This window comes from Mixophyes fleayi, chromosome 10 (assembly GCF_038048845.1).
Source record: "Mixophyes fleayi isolate aMixFle1 chromosome 10, aMixFle1.hap1, whole genome shotgun sequence".
NCBI lineage: Eukaryota > Metazoa > Chordata > Amphibia > Anura > Limnodynastidae > Mixophyes > Mixophyes fleayi.
The window spans coordinates 25218149-25242611 of record NC_134411.1 but is presented as its reverse complement, the minus strand read 5'-3'; the positions used below and the strand labels follow the sequence as shown (position 1 = coordinate 25242611).

At 40.6% G+C, this 24463-nt stretch overlaps 1 protein-coding gene across 2 annotated transcripts; it reads left to right on the top strand.

Annotated features, from left to right (window-relative positions):
• Positions 1-781: 781 nt before the first annotated feature.
• LOC142103849 (embryonic protein UVS.2-like) lies at positions 782-23963 on the top strand. Of its 2 annotated transcripts, none has more exons than XM_075188110.1 (13): positions 782-882; positions 1212-1239; positions 1321-1374; positions 2958-3098; positions 5437-5554; positions 10174-10352; positions 12090-12171; positions 13017-13144; positions 17973-18082; positions 19711-19930; positions 20897-21015; positions 21223-21430; positions 23675-23963. In XM_075188110.1, the coding sequence occupies exons 1-13, from the start codon at positions 817-819 to the stop codon at positions 23686-23688; spliced, it is 1467 nt and encodes a 488-aa protein (XP_075044211.1). In that variant the 5' UTR covers positions 782-816; the 3' UTR covers positions 23689-23963. The 2 variants fall into 2 exon arrangements, with proteins under 2 accessions (XP_075044211.1, XP_075044210.1); XM_075188109.1 differs by having other exon boundaries at positions 5413-5554.
• Positions 23964-24463: the final 500 nt, after the last annotated feature.

Sequence of the window (24463 nt, the reverse complement as noted above, 5' to 3'; positions counted from 1 at the left end):
AATGTTTGAAGTATTATTTATTCTGCCCTGGTTTTTGACCAATTTTTCATATTTATAATATCTAATCCAGAGTGTCCTTTAGCGCTGTTTCCCTTTCTTCCATTGATCATAATAAGATCAAACTATGATACCAGCAACCCCAGATTTTTATTTTTAACATAACATTATTTAGCAAATTTGCAATGGCTTAACTGGCTGCTACTAAGTTCTTAGTCTCTCTCGGTCTGTGTGTGTGTGTGTGTGTGTGTGTGTGTGTGTGTGTGTGTGTGTGTGTGTGTGTTTACCAGTTGCTGCAACTTATATAACATACCTGATTTATTGTGCATTTATTTCTATATACCTTCAGTTTCACTTAGGCCACAGCTTGCTCAGGCATAACAATATGTTCCGTTCTATCGAGGAGACATTTTCTTATATCCCACTTATGTTTGACGGAATTTACAGGGACTCAAGAAATGAATTTAGAAATTGACTCCAAACAGTAATTGACAATAATTGGACTAGAAAAACATTTCTGTGATGAAAACTAATTAATTTGTGATAAGTGCATACAGTGAATGTAGACGTGACCGTCTAGCACTCGCTCCATCCAGAAACAAGCCAGTGTGGCTGATTATGTTACTTGGCCCTGGGTCAAATGAAAATATGAAAGAAAAAAAAAGTATGCAAAATTGAGTACAAGACCCATCTCCTATAACCTTCCCTCCACCCATCATCACTTTCTATTCACTGATCTTACACTGTCACCCCCCCTGCTCCTGCTATATAATGACAGATAAAGGAAGCTCAAGTCATTATACTTCAGCATCCGACACAATGGGGCTGTTTCTCCTGATCTTCACCAGCACCTTCCTAGGCGTGTGTGCAGCCACCCTCCAGCAGGTACGTCTGAGACACAGGCTGAGGGGTATATTTACTAAACTGCGGGTTTGAAAAAATTCAGATGTTGCCTATAGCAACCAATCGGATTCTAGTTATCAATTATTTTAGTACATTCTACAAAATGACAGCTAGAATCTGATTGGTTGCTATCTGCAACATTTCCACTTTTTCAAACCCGCAGTTTAGTAAATATACCCCTGAGAGTGTGTGCCGGGGGTGATCAAGACACAGATACATTTGTTGTGTGTCAGAGACCAGGGTGTATAGGACAACAGTGTGATAATTGCTGCACTCAGGTAACAAACTTAATGATTTCATTTATATTACAGAACCCTCAGGAGAGATTCAGTGGGTCAGGTCAGTGATATTTCAAGGACCCGTTACTGGGTTGTTAACATCACATTTGCTCAATTTCAACAATCTTTTTTTTTATAACAGATCGTAGAGATACCGGAAATGATATTTTCAGTGACATCTTATCTTCTAATCAAGGTAAGTTACACAGGATGAAGGTCTGTTAGAATCACACATATTGGATAGGAATGTGTTAAGATGTACATGTGTCTTTAGGGGGCACAAGAGTGTCTTAAATTCACGTAGACAACATACACGGCCTTACAATAAAAAGACACTTAGGGGTATATTTACTAAACTGCGGGTTTGAAATAGTTGAGATGTTGCCTATTGCAACCAATCAGATTCTAGCTTTCATTTATTTAGTACATTCTACAAAATGACAGCTAGAATCTGATTGGTTGCTATAGGCAACATCTCCACTTTTTTCAAAACCGCAGTTTAGTAAATATTCCCATGGTATCAACAAGCTGATTGCTTGAGATCTACCTATTATGACTATTGACCACTTATATAGTCAATATTTTTTTAAACTTATCCTTATGCTATAGGCTGACATGTTTATTTGTAAAAGTTCTTTGTTAGTATATAATTATGGGAAAACAATATACAAATTTGTATTTCAATTTAACTGCTCTGTCATGTTATTCTCGTTTCGTATGATTATAGACGTTGTTATAACTTTCTTATGGGATAAGTAAATAAAAAGTTATTAAATAACATTGATGCAGCCATTTGCTCTGTGAATTTTAACTTCTCTCTAAGGTCCTGATTTATTAAGAAGAGTAAGTAAAAAATGAGTAAGTTTTCTCTTGGGAAAAACCATGTTACAATGCAAGGGGTGCAAATTAACTTATTATTTTGCACATAAGTTAAATACTGTCTGTTTTATTTCTTGTAGCAAAGTATATGTCTCTAAAGAGGACAAATATTTTACCAATTTACCTACAATATCAAGCCCTCCAACATAACCACTTCCATCAGGTGCACAACACTCTGTTCCCTAATTTACTACACAATTAGTGTTGCGTCATCTGGCCGTGATTAATTAACTGATGTTTTTTGTAATAACATCAGGCCTGATTCATTAAGGAACTTAGGCAAGAAATTTCTACCTTAAGTCTCCTGGACAAAACCATGTTAAAATGAAAGGGGTGCGAATTAGTTTTCTGTTTTGCACATAAGTTAAATACTGACTGTTTTTTTTCATGTAGCACACAAATACTTGATAGCTTATTTGTACACTGAAATTTAAAGTTGATATTTGTGTGCTACATGAATAAACAGTCAGTATTTAACTTATGTGCAAAATAGAAAACTAATTTGCATCCCTTGCATTGTAACATGATTTTGTCCAGGAGACTTAAGTAAGAAATTTATTGCATAAGTTTTTTAATGAATCAGGCCCATAATTCTTATCAATTAATCCATCCTGGTGACTGCTATTATCAAATGTTGTGGTAAATTCAGGAGCAGAACATTTTGTACCGGGTGGAAGGGATTGTGTTGGAGGATCGGTGTTACACATACTGTACATATATATATATATATATATACATAGCTGTGATGTCTCTAGTACAGTGTAGAGAATGAAGCAGACATCTGGCAATTTGGGTTACATAATCTTTTTCCTTTGCACCAGTTTTCGTATGTATTCCCCCCCCCCCCCCACAGTAAAACCCAACATGGCCTGTGACAATTGTTCTGTTCTTTCCGACCAGGCAGCTCCCGTTTTATGTTACAAGGAGACATCGCTGTGAAAAGGAACAGGAACGCTCTGGTCTGTAGAGGGAAATCATGTCTCTGGCCAAAATCAGGAGACGGTCTGGTCCGTGTGCCTTATACCCTGTCTAACAACTACAGTACGTCCCTCTATATCTCTCTATATCGTTCCAAGTCACCCAGGATCTACCTGAGATTCCACTTTCTCAGATTGTGCCTGCAAATGTCACTGTGGATAATGTGGACATTATCCATTTTTTTGTGCAACGCCAACTGGTAACTGGTTGAGTCAAAATTTTGTGGGGGTGGGGTTATTGTATCTAGTGTCCGAGGCCAAATCCCCACAGGACCCGTGAACAACCTCCTGGCCATTCTTGGTACCCAAGGACTATCGGGAATGCTAGCACACGAGATCCCCTTGTCCAGACATTTAGGGATTAAGAAGACAGGACCTTGGCTCCAGCGTAATTTTCTCTGGTCAGTTATAATTCAGGATGTAACAAAATTTAGGGGGTCATACTACGAGGTATGACAGAACAGCAGGAACCTCATGTATAGTTCCCTTGCAACCCTTGGGGAAAACCTATCAGAGATCATGGGTACAGTCATACCTCTTTGATAGATTATGCCACCCAGTACCCAGAAGGCATAACCCAGATGCCATGCACGTTCCTCAAGCCCTGATTTATGTGTTAAGCCGTGTTAGGTTCCATATCACCCACATTTACTACTCATCAGTCTCGGTGTGAGCTATTTGTCCCACATCACACAGATGCCCAATACCTTGCTGCCTAGTCCCTAATAGTGGTCAGGTAAAATTAAATCTGAGAAGGTTACCAGCTGGATCCCAGTATAGTCCTCTCTAGGTAGTATGACAAGGAGTGGCTGTCCCTGGCCAGGAAACTAGTGACAACACGCTGGCTGTCCCCTAGCCCTCCCGTGAAGACTCAATATGGGGGGAATTCAATTGACCGCAAGTTTTTTTTTATTTTAACACCACGTTAATTCATTTTAATGCATTTTTTAATTATTTTTGAGCGGGTCAACATTACCCGCGATTCAATTCCATTTTTAACGCAGCGTTTTTTTTCATGAAACGGTCCTCTCGCGCTCCAGTAGAAGGTCTATTGAAAGTATAGGGTGTGCGAGAGGCAGCCGCGTTAAAAGTTATTCAATTATTTTTTAACGCAGCGGGTTAAACAGGCCAATATGCTGTTTTATCTCACACCTCTTTGGGGTGTGATAAAAATAAAAAACCTAAGAAAACTATTTGAAATCATGTAATAATGAAAAAAAAAAAAAAAAAGATAAACTATGTTTATCAGTAATGCATAACATAAAAAAACGCTTTTTAACGCTGCAGAAAAAAGAAAAAACTTGCGGTCAATTGCATTCCCCCAATGATTACAATTGGTATATAAAGTGATCTAAATTTGTGGTGGATGAGATAAGTGCAGTTGGATAACAGCTGTACTCCCCTCTTATCCTTCTCTCTTTGGTGGTCTGTGAATCAATTTAAATGTCCTGAATTCTTCCGGTAAGCCACCTAATTAGATTATGTCCTGTTACGTGCTGACATTCCAAGGATTAATTTTACAGATATATTCAAAATTAATACGGACCCTTTCTTAAATAACATAGTAGGAAAGTGATATCCCAAAAAATTGAGATATAGCGCTCTAACTTTTTTTACTTTTGTATTTTGTTAATATATTTACTTTGTTAGTTTAGACTTTTCTAAATATACGACCTGACTATAACTCTTGCAATGCACTTTAGGGGCTAGATTTACTAAGCTGCATGTTTGAAAAAGTGGGGATGTTGCCTATAGCAACCAATCAGCTTCTAGCTGTCATTTTGTAGAAGGTACTAAATAAATGAGAGCTAGAATGTGATTGGTTGCTATAGGCAACATCCCCACTTTTTCAAACACGCAGCTTAGTAAATCTAGCCCTAGGTGTTTTCCCTTCTGTATGTATCCACTGGTGCCAATAAAACATAGGGTAGAAGGAGGAAAGGAGAGAATATAAGAAATACTGTGACTGGGTTAGAGACTACTAGAGATAGCTAGTTTGGTAGTTGGGAACTTCTGCCCTATAAAACATATATATTACGTTTGTATAGAATGTAGAAAACATATATTAAAATCATTTTTAACAGTTTTGTTTCCTATAAATATAAATCCAACTTATAATTTGCTTAAATGACCTATATATATATATATATATATATATATATATATATATATACAGAAAATACAGAACTTTGTGCCACATTTAAGGATTGGGGATTTACATTATTACATTATTATTAACACTGTTTATTTTTATGCTGTTTGTAATTTTTTTTGTGCAATTGCTTATTCAGTTGTAATATTCGTTTATTATTTTCTATAAGTGGGTATGATAAATATGATATGATAAATATGGAATTTGGGTGATTTCTTCCACGTAGGACAATCAATATTTTGTATTACAGCATCCGAGGAGAAGGAGATCATCCAAGCCGCCATGGAGGAGGTAACAGTTCTGACATGTATTCGATTCATTCCGCGACATGGGGAACCCGATTATTTAAGGATCCAACCCCATGCTGGGTGAGTAGCTGCATCGTTTGGATTCCAGTGATATAAACATATCCGTTTATTAGGAAGAGTTCCGTTACGAAAAATGCAGATGGCTAACAAAGTCTTTCATCCCTAAAAATGACCAGAGTAAACCTTATAGCCAGTTCCCTCTGCAATATGCATCAAATCCACAGAAATGTATTGAAAATGCAACATGCTGCAATTCTGTTGGACCAGATCACCCATCTTTAGGCCACCTGCATTGTAAAAGCAAATATTATACAGTCACTTGTATGACAACGAACCTATAGACTATAAAGATGTTTAATTTACATGGACAACATTTTTTTTACACTTAATTCACTTTCAATGTTTTTAGGAAGAGAGGTTACAATATTGAATTGTAATAACTATGTTTATATATGCCTGTGAATTGGATAGGTTGAAAATATATGTTTTATTCTCTACTATTGCAGTAAATACTTCTTTAGAGCTTGTCATATATAGTACAATCTGGCAAGGCCGTAACTGGGGCTGTATGATAGGGGGCGACCGCCCAGGGCGCAAAGCTGTAGGGGGGCACAGTTTAGGAATATTCTAGTTTCATTTGGTTAAAATTGTGGGCCAAGGGGGGCAACATTTCTGTTTCTCGCCCCAGGCGGTAAAATTTTTAAGTTACGGCTCTGCAATCTGGTACCTTGGGCTAGTCACCAAATGGCCAAATCGGTGAGCAGTTTGTCCTCACGCCATGAATCTTACCGCTCGGCACTTCCCTTTAGTTCCATCGAGTCAATTTACTATGATGGTAGATAAATTTAGACAGACTACATTGGATTTTGATTTGTCATGACAGTGCACTGGTTGAGTCAACAAAAATGATCTCAGTGATTGGTTAAGATGAATTGAATGTTCTTGCGCTCAATAGCATACAGCCCGTTTCTGGACATGTGCAGTGCGATTTAACGCCAAATAAGGCACGTGTCGGCATTTAAATTTCTTAATGAACCAGGCCCTAATTAATTAGTAATGTAAAGTGCAACTAAATCTAAAAACAATTGGCTTCAACTGTACGGTTAAATATAATTACTGAAAAAATTATAATTAATTAACGCAATTAATTAATTAACGCACAGAATACTGAAATAGTTCTATGAAAGTAAATCTCACATCCCAAGTCGCTTTATTTATTTCATACATTTGTTAGCAGCAAAGTATGTTAATAGCAATTTAAAAAAAGACCTGTTGATAAAAAAAAACTACAGATGATAAATACTGAGCATTTTTACGCTCATATATAGAATTCTTTTTGCTCCAAGTATAGTGCCAGGGCGCTGTAGGACAAGGAGTTACAGACCCACAGCCTCATCCGTTTTCTGTTAGTTTAATTTATTTTGATTGCATAAAGTTTTTGCTACTTGGCTTTGCCGGCTGCCTATAAATAATGTAAGGGAAGTTGATGGACAGAGAGGAATGAGCGTGTTGAATTGGCAGATACTAATTTAGAGCATATTCCCTTACAATGCCTAGAATAGCATTAGCTATAATTATGGCTGAGCTATGCCCACTTTCATCATCATGATGCCTCCCATCAGCAGAGCAGACACACAAACGGGTCAGCATTGGTGGGCAGATTGGATGAGATCCGGCTGCTGGGCTTTTAGGGCATACTTGCCTACTCTCCCGGAATTCCCGGGAGGCTCCCGAATTTCGGGGAGTCCTCACGGACTCCCGGAAGGGAAGGCAGCGCTCCTGCATTTGCCGAAATTCACTCCCCCTCCATTCAATGCTGTGAATTTTGGCTTTTTATAGTTTTTTTTATAGTGGGGGTGGGGCTACGGGGCTATGGTGATGAGACAATGTCACCACGCCCTGCCTCCTCCTACCCTGTGTCACATTGTCACATGACTTCTCCCCCAGATATCCCGGGGAAAAAAAATCTTAAAAGTTGGCATGTATGTCTCAGCTAAGCAGCTGGTCCTTTTGCACCTTCACTGTTCGTATGATTGGAAGATGATCAGGCCTACAGCCCGGATCTACCAATAAGGGTCGATATTGATCTGACTGTTATCACGCATCACGCTGTAATAATGTGCCCAGCTTCAATTACTATCTCATCATACAAGGGCCCCGCAGCACATACATGTAAAGAAAAGAAGCGTGTACAGCTCATGTCATACAACTAAAGCAATTTATACAATTCAACCCAAAATTGTCTGGGGGTCCTGATGGAGAGTCTGAGCTCTGCAGCTCTGCTCCTCATATTTGGGGACAGATTTCACTTAATTCCACTAAAAATATAGTTTTCAGTGGAATTATCCTCTAAATACTGGTGGACATGGGCAGTTATACAAATGTTCACTTATGTTTTATTAAAAGAGAAGCATTTTTTTTTGCACTTAACTTAATTCCACTTGTTTTAATTTTTTGGCTTTGGTTCCAAAAAAACACAATACCCGACTTGTAGGTGAACGTAAGCAGGTCATGTAAGGGATCGTACACACGGGCACTGATCAGGTGCCCATACATCGTCATGCTTAGGTGGACTTAACCGCTGATGTGAATACACCTCAATGTAATACTCCAATTATGATGAAAAGCATCCATGTGTACCAGCCCTCAGTGTTGATCAGGATTACTATTGACGTAGGACTTGCTGTAAAGCTGGGTATAATTAAAAGTTGTGTATATTTCCAGTTAGCGTCGATCATTTTATAACTCTTTATAGTGATAGAAGGGCCAGGTATGTAGGGACCATTTTTGAAGTTAATGCATTAAAAATAAGACTGATGAGCCGGTCTATTCCCAAAGACAACAAAGACTCCTTCTCTCTCTGATCGGGGTCCAGTACTCAGCCCTTTCACCCCGCACGCGTCATTAAACACCATTCTACTTTCATAACAGCAAATTGGGTGCAGACAATGGCAGGTTGATTATTTTAATCTTTGTATCAAAGAGTTGGATATTTGATTGTTGTGTCTAGCGGTCACACTGTCCTGTACGCTGACAAGAGACAACGGGTACTTATCATGAGGATGACTTAATGGAATATTCCGAGATGGTTTTATATAGTTACCTAATCGTTAGGGAAATTCCATAGTATGACATGTTTTGTCCTTTGAAATGTCTCTAATTTTTAATATAATACAACTTCTAATCTGTTTATTTAAGTTTGACTAGCAAGTCTTATCTCCTGAGTTTTATGAGATAATATTTATTTAAAATTAATGTTTCAAATTAGGAAACATGACACTGTTATAACCAAGCTCAGTGAAAATGTCATAATAAGTGTGTGACATCTCAGCAGCAAAATGTCCCTGGCAATTATATTGCAACTATGTTATTGTTCTATTGTTTGCTATGATGTTATTGTTCAGTGAGTGTATATGGTAGCATAGCTCTTAGTCCTGCAAATTGTCACGGACACCCAGCCTGTCTCAGATACAGCAATCTGAACAGCTGGCCGTGACTGGTGTCACCTTAGTCACTTAGCAATGAATACACCTTTTCAGCCACCACAAAGGATTTAATATGGCGTCCTTGTGTTCACCAGAACCACTTAGTAATGTTTCACACTTAAATCACATACACATGTAGCATGAGCCTCCCTTGGCTTCATAAATTCACAAAGACTCATAGAGAATATGGTAGATTAAATGTATTTAATCCGAAAAATATTTCCAAGGCTTAGTTACAAAACAGTCAAATAACAGGACATACAGAATAAGTTGCACAAATAAGTTTCAGAAATAAAATAGGAAATAAAACCAGAATCACTAACTTACTACTTAAGATATGGCATGTGAGGAGTACACGATGAGAAGATGGCACATTTCTGACCTAGGCATAGGTCCCCTCAAAGCAAATATTGCTCTTGCTACTGTAGCATTTGTCACCTACACAGCGTGGACTAACCAATATTCATGGAAATGCAGCCGATCAATTCACTAGCAATCAGTGACATCACTAAGAATGCAGCCTATCAATTCACTAGGAATCAGTGACATCACTGAGAATGCAGCCTATCAATTCACTAACTAGTGACATCACTGAGAATGCAGCCTATCAATTCACTAGAAACCAGTGACATCACTGAGAATGCAGCCTATCAATTCACTAGGAATCAGTGACATCACTGAGAATGCAGTCTATCAATTCACTAACTGGTGACATCACTGAGAATGCAGCCTATCAATTCACTAGAAACCAGTGACATCACTGAGAATGCAGCCTATCAATTCACTAGGAACTAGTGAAATGTAGTCTATCAATAGAGTGGAAATCAATGATGTAACAGAATCTGCCTCCCCTTTACCACATGTACCTATAGTTTACAGTTCTCAATGTATAGTCCCCTAATACACAGTTCTATTTCTCCTTCAGTCAGGGTTTCATCATCAGACATTTCAATTGGACATATCTGAATGCTCCATTGCAATCAGCACTTGCAGGGCTACATCGTGCATCTGATCAATACATGTAGTGCTTGTAGGTAATAGTTGAAGCTGCTGTACCTCCTATTGTCCTTATTATAACCCACAACTGTTTTGCTCCCTGTGTTAAACAAGGCTGTTGTTTAGAATCAGATTTGTATTCGTGGCATTTGACTAAGAAAGAACGTTTCTCTCTCCAATCCCTTTGTTCTCTTGAAGGTGCTGGTCGTACATTGGTCGTGTGGGGGGTGCACAGGACCTGTCCCTGATGAAAACCGGTTGTTTGCATTGGGGTATAATACAACACGAGCTGCTTCACGCCCTGGGCTTCCAACACGAGCAGTGTCGCAGTGACCGAGACAAGTACATTCGCATCAACTGGGGCAACATCAACCAAGGTGCAGACAGACTTGTTTCATCCCTCCATACTCCGTTCCACCTTGCATGTACTTGTCCAGATATCGCTGCTTTATTACTCTATAAACACTACACAGATGGCCTAGATATAATGTTTGTAAATCAGAAGTGCAACTAGTGACACTAATAAAGTGCCATATACACAGTACAATTGTCATGGCCAGTAGGCTTGTTTAGACAGCCTACTGGCTGCCAATCTAAGCATGTATGGACTCATAAAGACTGCCAATCCCAACCACCATCTGATCATGACCAGGAAGGACCGTTAGGTAGAGATGCTCAGGCTCGGTTCCCCGAGAACCAAACACACCCGAACTTAGCAGATCCAAGTACCAAGTCGACTCAGTACTTTCACGCGCCCTCGGAATTGAAAACGAGGCAAAACGTCATTGTTACATCGTCGGATCTTGGATCTCGTGAGCTTTGGATTCTATAAGTACCGCCCTCCACGGCGATCCAGCGCCATTTCACAGAGGGACAGAGAAGGGGTAGCACAGTTCTTGGCAGTCTGTGGAGCAGTTGGGCAGCGTCATAGGTAGAAAAGAAAGAGGAGGGGGTAGCAGTGTCCTTCAAAGCCTCCAGTGACATTCAGGAGAGCTCCATTGCTTCATTGCTAATTGTCATTGCTGAAATAGAAATAATAGGTCTGGCAGGCTTGGTCTTCTAAATCTGCAGTCACATTGTACTGTGTTATATAGGTAACACACAAAGAGGAGAGCTCCATTGCTAATTGTCATTGCTGAATCGGTCTGGCAGGCCTGGTCTTCTAAATCTGCAGTCTTTGTTTGATAGTGTATGAAAATAATATTATTACCTGTGAGGTGGTCAAAATTGAATGCAAATTACTTGAAATTAGTGTTATTGAGGTTAATAATAATGTAGGGGGAAAAAAAAGCAAAAATATGTGATTTTAGCAAAAAAAACAAAAAAACAGGGACTTTAGCAAAAAATCGGGATCCAAAACCAAAACACGCAAGGACGGTTTTGCCAAAACCAAAACACAAAGTTAATCCAGATCCAAAACCAGAACACGGGGGTCATTCTACTGTTAATGCTCTATTTACTAATTATTATCACTAATTACCTGTCTTGTGATGCAATGCGAAATTCCCCCTCATCTGCGATAGAGGATGGGGCCTTGCATTGCTCCTTACACCAATGCGATGCTCCCACGCGATGCATCTTCCTTCTTCTGTCTTCCTGTGGATCTTCTGCTGATGCGCCGGTAGAATATCCAGGCATAAACGCAGCAGGTTCTGGCTGGATAAAGGTACGTGTATAGAGTTCTACACCATCTATCCTGAGATGGCGTTAGGATTCTAAGCTTAGCTGAGAAAAGCAAAGCTTTTTGCAGCTTTGCAAATTGCATGGTTTTGCAGTACCTATATTAATATATGGGGTCTGCATTCAGAAATTTTAAATGGGTCATGGCAGGAGAATTCTAAGATTTCTCATGTGCTGCACCTAGTAAATAATGAGATGTACGTTTTACAGAGAAAGCTGCTGTTTTCTCCGTTTCTACAAAGGTGCGATAACCTTTATAAACAGACCCCTTAATCTGTTCAAACCAAATATATAGACAATTATTTTAATAGTCATCTATTAATGTCAGCATTATGCAGTAATCATCAGTATGATTTTTCTCTTATATGTATAATAAGCCACTTCCCTGTGGTTCTGTAACATTTGTTTTTCATTGGTTTGATCGTTTCTCATAGACAAGGAACGTAATTTCTACAAAATGAGCACCCAAAATTTAGGAGTCCCCTATGACTACCTGTCTGTTTTGCACTATGGCAAGTAAGTACTGAAGTCCTGTTGGATTGATAATGATGGACATTTAACTGTGCAAAAAAAATAAAAAAATCTGTAACCCGTATTAAGCAAATGACTTGAGAGAGAGTATTTCTCCCAAAAATAGGCTTCACATAAAAAATAACCAATAGATGCATTTCCCCATTGATAGGACTGCAGTGCACTTGTTAGAATGTCATAGAGCCAGGAAAGGAAAGGAAAAAAAACTATATTGTTCTTAATGACACCAATATTTATTTTTCTAGTAATCCTACTGACAGTCAAAATATTCATTCACACTTGTAAAAACAATTAAAAATAATTCCCAGGAGTGTAGCAAACCTCCTACCAGCATCCAGTGAAACGCAGCCCAAAAACACAAAACTTACATGTCCAAAGTGCCAAAACAAATCCTGAGTTTGTTGGTCAGAAATACTCTTTCATCTGGGCAGCTTCCTCTTACTGACTCCTCGACGCGTTTCACCATGGGCTTTTATTAAGATATGTATGTTTGGTGGGCCCAAATTATGAGAAGGTTAAAAAGCTGGCCCAGTTTTAAACATGAGTGCACAAAAATAATTATTGAAACACAAGCAAAGGTGTAAGTTATGATTATGGCTAAGGATGATATTAGTATATAGCTAATTACTTACTGGTCTGTGTCACTTGGCCACACCATAGTTACAGGTACAATAACACAAATTGTTCATTGTTGTATCTATGTGTCATGTTGTCTCAGGTGCCATAATATGTGCACAAAGCTGTGTAACAATCTTGAGTACAATTCTTATTTCTGCAGCATACTGTATGCACAATCCCTGTCCATCTCTCATTTGTTGTGTCTGCTGCAGATTCGCCTTTGCCAACGACGCCGGGAAGCCGACCCTTGAACCTACTGGTGATCCCCAGGCTGTGATTGGTCAGCGTGTTGGGCTAAGCTCGGTGGATGTTGTAAAGATAAACAAACTTTTCCAGTGCAGTTAAGTTGTGGGAGGGCGGACTGGCATGCATGATTGATCGCTGGCAGGCTATAATTAAGGCTGGGTGCACACTGGAGAATTTTCCAACTGATGTGTTATCTACAACGATATTACCTACGACTGAAGGTCTGATCAGTCTGGTGATTCATGTGTACACACTGACTCGATTTACCTTCAGATCTGTGCTCTTCATCTGGTCCTCTAGTTGTTTAGAGAACGACCGCACAATACTCATTCATTCATTCCTGTCACACTGATTAACCGCCTCGTTATAGCTATCCCCAGGTCATAACGAATTTCGTTAGCTTCTGTGACTCTGAAACAAAATATTTAGTCTCAGAACGAACAAACAAACTATTCCATCTACAGCACTCTCTACATTTATTCTCCGGGACATGTTTATTGCCGGCATCTCCTGAAAAGAGCCCGACTCTGTAAACCCTATGGAGATCATGAGTGCATACACACTACATGATTGGAAGGTGATTGGAACGAGATTACTAAACAGTACGACCAGCCAAATGAAGCGATGATCGACACTTTGGAACGACTGTCTTTCATCGTGTAAGTCTACACACTAATATCTGACCGAACGGTCGTATATCGGCTGAATGGCCCAATGATTGGCTGAAAAAACCTCTAGTGTGTACCTAGCCAAAAGCTGGGCACACACTACAGGGTTTTTGTCCAATAATCGGCTCAACCAGCCAACATACGACCACTCGTTCGAAAGTCAGGTCAGTGTGTGCAGTGACAAGATGGTCGAAAGTCTGCCCAAATGAACGTTTGTCGCCTCATTTGGTTGGTTGTACCGTTCAATATTTACATTACAAGCTCCTTTCCATTGTGTAGTGTGTAAAAAATTCCGACCGATGTGACCGATGTTGCTTCAGTGTGTATGAAATTAAATTCATTGCTCACGACAACATGGCTGTAAAAAGTCGCTAATGGGACGTCCGCTCTTCCCTTTATCATCTAAAACAAGGCTAGTGTGTATGCAGTCCATGGACCGAGCGATCGGACCATTGATTGGATGTAAAATCGATCAGCATAAAAAATTGGTGGCAAATTCTTTAGTGTGTACCCAGCTTAATGCTTGTAAAGTTGTTAGCATGGGTGATTACACTATGTTATTTACAGAGGAGAGGGTGTTTGTCACTAATGCTTCCTGGGGCTATTCTGTTCTACTAAACAAAAGGAGAGAATTCAGCCTGCCCCCTTGCCACCACATATGGCACAATGTGAACTGTATGAGTCACATGTAGTTATAAGTTTCTGAGCTCTGTTGTGTGCAGTAGTCCCTACTATTAATCATACTTGCTCACTCTCCCGGAATTCCCGGGAGGCTCCCGAATTTCGGGGAGTCCTCACGGACTCCTGGAACAGTAGGCAAAGCTCCCGCATTTGCTGAAATTCACGGCAGTGAATTGAGGGGGCGGGGCTTACACACATTATTAAGCCCCGCCCCCTCCAGTCGTGAATTTGGGCTTTTTATAGTGGGGGCGTGGCTATGGTGACGTGATAATTTTACCACGCCCTCCTCCTACCCCCTGTCACATGACTTCTCCCCCGGATCTTAAAAGTTAGCATGTATGCAATTAATCAATGTTTTCTTCACACTCAGCATTCAAATGGTTAAGTTATATTGTACCTTAACCCTTATAATGTGCGTTCAATAGTACTCTCCTATTTTCTGTCCTGTTGGATTCCTGATACAACTCCATGATAGAGGGTCTGACTTACAAGCATGCTACAGTTTTCTCCTAAAATCCTACTTGGTTTAGACTCATTTATGCCTAAAATGAATTATGACTTGTACTTTTGTGTTTGACGCTGACTATTATTGTTTCTTTGTAAACCACCACAGTGCTCTGTGGCACCACACAGTGGGGAAAAGAGGGCACACATATAACAGGGACATACATGGTAGAAAATATATATACAGACAGGAAAACAGAGGGTAGGGAAGGCCCTGCTTTCTGATTGGAAGAGGGCAGAGCTGAAACAAGAGGTGCGAGCGTGGCTCAGAGTGGAGATTGGGACAGTTGTGAGGGTGATTTTGTGTGGGTAGTATTGGTGGGAGTAGGGTAAAAGATGGCTTTTTAGAGAGCTTTTAAATATTTATGTGGGAGAGTCTGATTGGGTGCGGTAGGGAATTCCATAAGTGGATAGTGGCACAGGAGACATCTTATAAGCGGGAGTCAGAGGTAGTTACCAAAGACAAGATGCAGGTCAGAAAGTGAGTGGGGAGTATTTTGACATGAGATTTGAGATGTATGAAGCAGTGGTGTTGTTGAAAACTTTGTAGGTAAAGATGGTTATATTGAATAGCATTCTGGAGGACACGTGTAAGGATTTGCAAAGTGGAGCAGCAAGAGTGGAAGATCAGTCTTACTGCGGCATTTTAGATGGATTGAATTGGGGATAGAAGGGGGAGGGGAATGACAGATAAGAGGAGGTTGCAGTAGTCATAGCGGGAAATAATGAGAGAATGGATAAGAGTTTTAGCAGCATCTGTATTTTCTGTACAGCTCTGCAGAATTTGTGGTGGTGATGATAATGTTCTTGCGTAAGCAAAATGGTATATTCTGGCAAAATTTCTACGGTGGAAGTGACAGGACTGGGAAAGAGACTGTATGTGAGGAATAAAGCAGTGAATGGAGTCAAGTGTTTAGGGAAAGAACTGGATGCTGAATGAGCAAATTAGCTCCCCAAGATAAAGGTGTACAGTGAAAAAAGCAGAGGGCCGAGAACAGAGCCTTATAGGACCCCAACAGATAGTGGGTGTGAAGGGGAGGATGTGCCAGAGGTAGAGGCACTAAAAGAGCAGTTCGATAGGTAGCAAGTGAACCACGTAGGAACTGTGTCATGAAGACCAATGGAATGAAGGGTGTACCTGAGAAGAGGGTGATCAACAGTTAAGAAAGCAGTAAAGAGGTCCAAGAGGATGAATATGGCGAAGTGACACATAGACATTGCTGTACATCAGTGATCAGTTTGTGAGTGCAGTGTCAGCGGAATGTTTGGGGCAGAAGCGTTATTGCAAAGAGTTAAGAATGGAGTGAGAGGAGAGAAATTGAAACAGGCTTTTGTACACAAGTCACTCGAGTAGTCTGGAGGCAAAAGAAAGGATAAAAGGGCCGTAGTTGGAGAGAGAGACTTGGTCGAGAGATGGTTCCCTTAGGATTGTTGAGACAAGTGCATGTTTAAAGGACGATGGAAATGTGCTGAGGAGAGAGACAGGTTGAAGAGGTGAGCAAGAGGTGGGCATGCAGTGGGAGAGAGGGTGATCAACAGTGTTGACAACATAGGAGAGGTCCAGGAGGATGTGTTTGGAGACATGACCCATATACTGTGCTGTATATATATCATTCAGTACTTGTGTGAGTACAGTCTCAGTGGAATGTTGGGCATGAAAGCCTTAATGCAGAGACTTAAGAATGCAGTGAGAGGAGAAATGGAGATAGGCATTTGCAGACAAGTCACTCGTTTGGGGACAAAGGGGAGGATAGAAATAGGGTGGTAGTTGGAGACAGAGTCTTGGATGAGAGATAGTTTCTTTAGGATTTGTGAGATGAAGGCATGAGGCTAGATGAGGCTGAAGAAAAGGAAGTTGTGGTCAAGGAGCAGAAGTTGGAGGAACTAGAGATGGAGCAGAAGTTGGAGAAGACAAAGTTAAAGGGTTGTCCATCACAGTGGGGAAGTGACCAAAGGAGGAAGCAAGTGAAAGAAGTTTTATGGCAACAGAGGCAGTGGGTTGTCAGTGGGGATGTTGAAATCAGCTAATATGAGAGTAGACTAGTCAAAGGATAGGAAATAAGTGAGCCAGGCAACAAAGTTGTCAAGGAATTGGGAAACTGGACTGGGATACCATAAATAACAGCAACATGATGGTGGAGAGGAGAGAATACATGGATTGTGTCGACTTCAAAGGAAGAGAAAGAGAGGGAGGGTTCCAGGGGTATGACTCAGATACAGTAGAGAGTAAGTAGAATGACTGCTCCACCTTGTCTGCGTCGGGTCTGGGAGTGTGTCAGAGGGAGAGTCTCCCTAGGAGACAGCTGCAGGGGATGAGGGCAAAGTGGACCTAGAAATTCACTTCTTTGCCAAACTGCAACTGTCAACACACAAACTACAGCCATATATATGTATAGGACGATGTATCCGCCAGCACCCAAATGGTGCAAAAATCAAGTCCTTCTGTAGACTTTATATGACCGTGTGCCCCTCTGCACAGCAAGAAACACCCCTACCGTTTAGATTTTGTGCTGCACTTTGGATATTTGCACCTCGTGAATGAGACCCATTTTATTTACATACATTTTGAGCTTCCACTTTTGAATTGTGCATTTATATTGTGAGAGTATGGACTGCTGGACATGATAGTTCCTTAGTGTAACTTATAGCTCCCTGGACAGATGCATGTCACAAAATGTACATATTGTTTACATAGTTGGTGGCAACAACACACGCTCTATTCCCTGTTGTCTAGATTTTGTGCCTACATTGCTAAGTTATGCTGCTCAGTACAGATTTATATATTCTGCTTACCCTTCTGTAGAATGCTTTGTATCCATTCCTGACTTGTGTGATTGAGAGCAATGATCCCTGTAGCTACCTCTCCATTCATCATGCATATCATGTGTTCACCTTGCAGTAATGCACATATACACTTTCTCATCTGTTTTTATTATCACACTTATCCCTGCCAAACACTAACTATGGTGGAACTTACAATCTATTATTCTGGGCCTGATGACAAAGGAGACCTGGTAGAGAACTGATATATCAATGGTCCGTTAATAAGAAGACGTCTTTTCGTTCTAGATGTCTGCAGTTACCTGTTGCCAGATGCTCGTGGCACATTTTCATGGGAGTCCAAACAGCGTCCAAACATTTCCACTTGTGTGTGGCTGATCCGTGTCCCGGAGGACAAGGTACCAAGACAATGTATGAGGCTGCTGGGCCAATGGAATCAAATGAGTAGTGCAAATAAGGATTGAGCTCCCAAGATTAGGAACTACAAAACCAGAACAAGCATATGACACAAAGATTGTTCAGTCCATACTAAAGAGTTGTATACTAACATATAACATATATGTAGATTTCATCATGGTAGCTCCCAGATAACAAAACCTATAATCCCATACAGGACCAAGTGCTGGGTTCTCCATTCCACCTTCCCCCCCCCCCCTTCCCTTGTCTGGGGTCAACGCATTTCAATTGTAGAGACATTAACCCTTCACCCGCGGGTTGTGTATTACTCTCAAAGACAGATCAGTGGAGTTTTTGTTCCCCAAATCATTCCCACCCACATCAATGACTAATACTTCAGGTACCCCAACCTTCTTCCTGCACCTTCCAACGCATTCATTAAACTGTGTCACTTCATTTCTCTTCTGCCCAATCATCTAATTTATTTTGCCCCGGGGTAGCTGGCTGTGTCTTCTGTATTTGGGCTACTAGTGGCCCAATGAACGAAGAAATGTCCCACTAGCCAAACTTTAGGGGATACTTCATGTACACACCTGTAAAACAAAACTCCAAATGTTTAACTTTTGCGCACACATTTACATAATTGCCAACCAAACAAGGCCGGCCTATCGCTGTTAAGCGGGAAGGGATAAGGTGGCCTAAATGAAGGTAAAAACCGTAAAAAACCTCCTTGAGGCAATTTGCCAATCTAGACCCTTCTAGGAGGAAAGATTAGGTAAATCCCTTCATGCCCCCACAATCACCGGTGGCAGGCACTTTGCACCCTTCTAATGCAACCCATAAAACTACTGCAAAGACTCCTCCACCAGTCCCTCTATACCAGCCTGATAACCTGCCAGACATGAGATGGACATTTAAATCAACTGCGCGCATCTCAGGTGCCACTTCCTTTAATTCCTTCCAATTAAATCCTCAAAATGAATTCATTTTCTTAATTTAAACCTCTCTAATCCCATCTGACCATGCCTACTACTACTACTCCCTCCCTTCTTCCATTGGCTCCATCCTAACCAGCTCCCCCCTCTATTCCTTTACCTGATCTACCTAACCCATTACCCTTTATCTTCCCCCCTCCCCACCCTTAATTAGTGCAGGGCTGGCCCAGCCTCGCCGATTATGTTCCTTCGGTCCTAATTAGACCTCTGTCTTTTTAAAGTCAACAAATGTCATTTGCTCAGAGAGCTTTTGTAGGAGCAACACATTGATCACATGTTCCCTCATTCTCATGATTAAATTACCCCATGAATGGGGCTAGACCAAGCAGTATTTTAAGAGAAAATTAGGAAAGTTTATTTTATTGAAAGTGGCAGCACTAAAGTTTAAACTTGGTTAAGAGACTGTTGCATCTTCCTGCACCATCCTACACACCGAGGTGCACTTCTACTTTATGTAGGAGTCTCCTATTGTGGAGAGTGCCCCCAACCCCACAGTGAAATCCGATGAGCGGACGATCCAGGAACACTGGTGCAAAACAAAGGAATTTTCTACTTTGCTGATAATGATCTATGAAAACAAACACGTTGCATTACAGCTATTGCCAGAACATTATGACCCCTTTCCTTTTCTCTAGGTTTTCCTGCAGTTTGAATCTTTCAGTGTTCAGTCTTCTCCAGCTTGTGCCCAGGGTTCTGTTACTGTGTATGACGGAATGAGCACCAAATCCCCTATTCTCCTCCAAAAGACCTGCGGAAACGTACGTCCACTTGGGCAGGTTGCCTCCGGTAAGCTGGTGAGGATAGAATTAGCCAGCAGAGGGACTGGAATCAACTTTAAGGCAATCTACAATTCCAGTGAGTACAAACTCTTCATTTGGCCTTGAATTACAAGGCATAAAAGGTTTATGTTCCTAAATTGGTATTGAGAATATGCCATCCTCATGTTATCATTGGTCGAAGTGGTTATTTAGAAGTGGCGGTATGGTAAATATAACGGAATGGCTGAAAGACGGCACTCACAACAGCTCGTTCGCCCCAGTATGGGTACGTGGAAATTCTGCATATAGTAGGAACTATAAAAAAGATTACTAAATCATTGCCAACTGTTTGTAATTCCCAGACACAGTCACAGGTTTTAAAGTTTTGTCTCTGGTATTTTTTGTCCCTGGACATGGGTGGATATTTTAATAATGTCCAAATACATAGTATAATTCCTTTTATTCTGTATACTGGACGCAATTCTCATGATCTGTTCTTATTCTCTGGAGATTCTAAAAGAATTTAAAACCTCAAACAAAAATGACATTATAATTAAATCCAATTAAAAGGCTGTGATTGGTATTGTAGTGCACCGAGATCCATCTAGACACGTGTAACATACTTAGATGCACGTGGTAAGCAATGAAGCATCCATGTAAATTGATTTAGAATGTTGGCAGCTACAGATTGAGAACCATCTCCGTAGGTCCAGGCCGTAATCTTTTGTATTGGAGTCTATACTTTTATGTAACTTGTATCCAGTCTAGATATTCTGGCTTGTATTTTCTCACTTTACTGTAACTTGTCTGGAGGTGCATTACATATGCATTTAGGGGAAGCGCCTCATCATGAAAGCTCCATTGTCACTGTTACTCAGGTTGAAGTGAAGGAGGAAGGTTCCCCTCCTACCACACGGGTGGTTAAGATCTGAAGATCATTCGTGCATCATTTCCCGAGCTGAATCGCTCTTGTGCGGAAAAGTGCAGCTTAAAGCGTGTCCATGTGACTTCGCCCTTAGTCATGTGACAGCTTGTAATATTATATATCTTTCCTCTATTACAGTACAGTGTGGGAGAACGTTAACCAGAACAACTGGAAACTTTTCAACTCCAGGATTTCCTGGTAAATACCCAAATTCTGCTAACTGCGTGTGGATCCTATCAGCACCCGCTGGGAACAAGGTAACTACGATGGACTGGCATGTTCTGGAAATATTATTGGGAGCTCATTTTAAATGGTGTTTGATAGAGCTTCAGATAGGGAATTGAAACACATAACTCATTTTGCTGAGAGATGGTCCGTTCAAACGTTATTGTTTTGTAAATTGAAATAAGTATTGTGCTTTCTCTAATTTGGCCATAGTAGATTAACATATGTTGTTTTTGCAGATTACACTCCATGTTGCTCCTTTTAGCTTGGAATCCTCACTAAACTGCTCTTACGACTATTTTCTCCTTCGTGATGGCCAAAGACAGATGAAGAGATGTGGAATCGTTCGAGTTTTGGATTTTATATCTACTACTCGGTCTCTTGTAGTATATTTTCACAGCGATTCCTCGGTGCAGGAAAATGGCTTCTTCGCTACTTACTCTTTCGGTAAGTCTCTCAGTCACAGACAGAAGCAGATATGCTGAGACACATAGATAAGGATATAGACTAGCTACGCTGAAAGTGTCTCCACAGAGTGGAAGCAGCCATTCTGTGGCCAATCAATTCACTAAGAACCAATGACATCACTGCTGCAGGTGAAAGGTCTCGATACAGCTGATTGGACAACCTCCATCTGTAAGAGCATACATTCAGATTCCAGAATGTGAGCCATGGGAGGCTCGACACCAGCGAGTGCAGGGTTGCAAAATCATCCCTTTAACAAGTAACACATACGATTAAGAGTAGAACTGCACAAATGATATTAAGTTGTGTGATTAAATCTCAGGAGATTAATTACCCCAACCAAAAACACTTGCTGTCTTCTGTATTTCAAATGAGCATTTCCTTCTCACCTAACAGCTTTAGGCAACACCAATTAATCACCTGTCGCATTAAACTCTGGACAAGATTAATTGCCTGAAGTTTACGCTAAGAGATTAAATTGTAATATTGAGCGACTGAAGAGTATCATCACACTTCACGGCAATTAAAATCACTTTTGTAGCACAGTTCTTTGGAAACTACTAAACAAGTGATTCACTATTATGAGATAAATCCATAATTGTCTACTCTTCCGGAATGTCCGAGAGACCCCGAATCCTGTCCACTTAGTTGGTGAAGTGGGTCGGGACGGGGCTAATTGCAGCATCATGGCCCCGCCCCCTGCTATAATAGGCTGAACTTGGTATTGTATAGCATGGGGCGGGGCCTAATGACACAATTAGTGTGGCCACGCCCCCAAGACATGGCCAACTTTCCAGATCTCCAAAGTTGGCAAGTATAGATAAATCTCTTAACGTGATGAGATTAAAATTCACTAGAGTAGGTTACCCATGAGTTGGTAACCCTAGAAGGGATGAGACTGTACCAATTTGTGTGGCTTCCATGCATAGGACACCCCCGTTCTTTAGCTGGGTGCAGGAGTTACCTTCCCCAAATCGCCTTAATAATTTTACCTATGCTCCTGTGAGGAGATCCATAAAACCTGTCCTGTGAGTCCTGAGGACATTGCTTTGCTTTATACCACTGAGGGCGGTGAAGCACATTTCTGCTTAGAATTTCTTGCCCTTTTTATGTTAACATTTATTTTGTGCAAGGTTATTTGTAGTTAGTTCTGTAGATATAACACACACTGAGTGCTGGACGCAATATCTAATTTCCTCCTTTGATCACAAAAGAACATTAATCACCAGCAGTTAAATAATCTCTAATGATAGATAATTGCATTGTGGAATATTGCCAGTCTGATTATTTTAACCTTAAAGTGGACCTGTTGAGCAGTTTTGGAAACGCTTGACATTGATAATACAGTCTGAGTGGAAACCATAATTGTACAGTTATTAACACACATACCATTGTTGACAAAATCAGCTGTAAAACTCTCTCTTATTGCCTTCTACTTTGCGCTGTAATGCTGTAGACCAGTGTTGGCTAACCTGTGACACTCCAGGTGTTGTGAAACTACAAGTCCCAGCATATTCTTCCACCAATAAGCTGCTATATATTGGCAAAGCATGCTGGGACTTGTAGTTTCACAACACCTGGAGTGTCACAGGTAAGCCAACACTGCTGTAGACATTGCTGTTAGTGTAGGCTGCTATTTCTGTCACACCCATCTCATGTGATCATTAAGAGCCAATCAGGAACCTGATTTTAGAAGCTTCCTATAGTTTGACGCGTACGATGAGCATGCCCCTGCCAGTACATGTGATGGTGTCACTAATACTTAGAAGTATTATATGACTCATTTAATGCATGGGTGAGTTTAGAAGAAACACAGTAAATGTAGAATCCGTGTAACGTGTAGTGAATGGCAACTATGTAAAAGCCATACTTCTTAGATCAATCAGTTATTATTATTTATTTTCCCTTCAACCTAGTCTGACACATTTATCACTCATGGGGTTGAAGGTCCACCCACAGACATAGGGATAAATGTATCAAACTTTCTAAAAAGGAACAGTGGAGGTGTTGCCCACAGCAACCAATCAGATTCTAGCTGTCATTTTCTATAATGTACTAGATAAATGATAGCTAGAATCTGATTGGTTGTATTTTTCAACCATCAGACAGCAGAATAAAATAACCGTATTTATCTAGAGAAGATTAAACAGCCTTTTTACCCATCTGAAAATACCTTGTATCAGTAGAGGTAGTGCTGAATTTAAGAATTATATTTGTGCTTTACAGCTCCCATATCGTAAAGAGCCTTGATCAAGAATGTCCTTCCACGCTGACCTGCTTAAGCAAGTGACAGAACATGTACAGTCTTCCCGCTGGTCAGTAGATGGCGCCATGCAGACTTACCCGGCACAAATATACCATTGGGCTCAGTACCCTGATGCAAGAAAACAGATGTTAAAAATAGTATCTTGTCTTATGTGAACAGCTATTTCACCTATGGCTGACATTAAATCTACTACGTTACACGCTTGTAAATAGTGAGATCATGTAAACAGTAACATCTGTTCAAAATAAAATTGACCTTAATACGTGTGTGTGTGTGTGTCTGTGTGTGTGTTTGTGTGTGCGTGTGTGTAAGACACTGCACTTGTGTCCTTCATTCCCTCAATTAATTCTAAAGGAGTTATCAAGTCAACAGTTCAAAAGTCTCAAAGCCAACCATGGGCAGTGGACGTTAGTGATCCGGGCTATGACGGTTCTTTAAAGTACTTAATAAGCCGACGTAAGAGTCTTAATGAGCCACATCTGGTGAAATCTTGGGGGGCTGCTAATCCAATTGGCTTGGCTTAGTTCTTTACTGTAACTATATTCTTGCCTCTATAGGACAGCGATAGGGCCACAGAAGGGAGGTGGACAGTGGTGTATCATCGACACAAATAGATGCACTTTTCTTGTATGGCTACAAGTTGGCATTGAGTGACAGAAAATCAGGTCCCAGAGTTTTTCACCAATGGATATTGTCTCGTTGTGTCCACAGTGAGGACACTAAATTATGTTTTTTGACCTTTTCACACA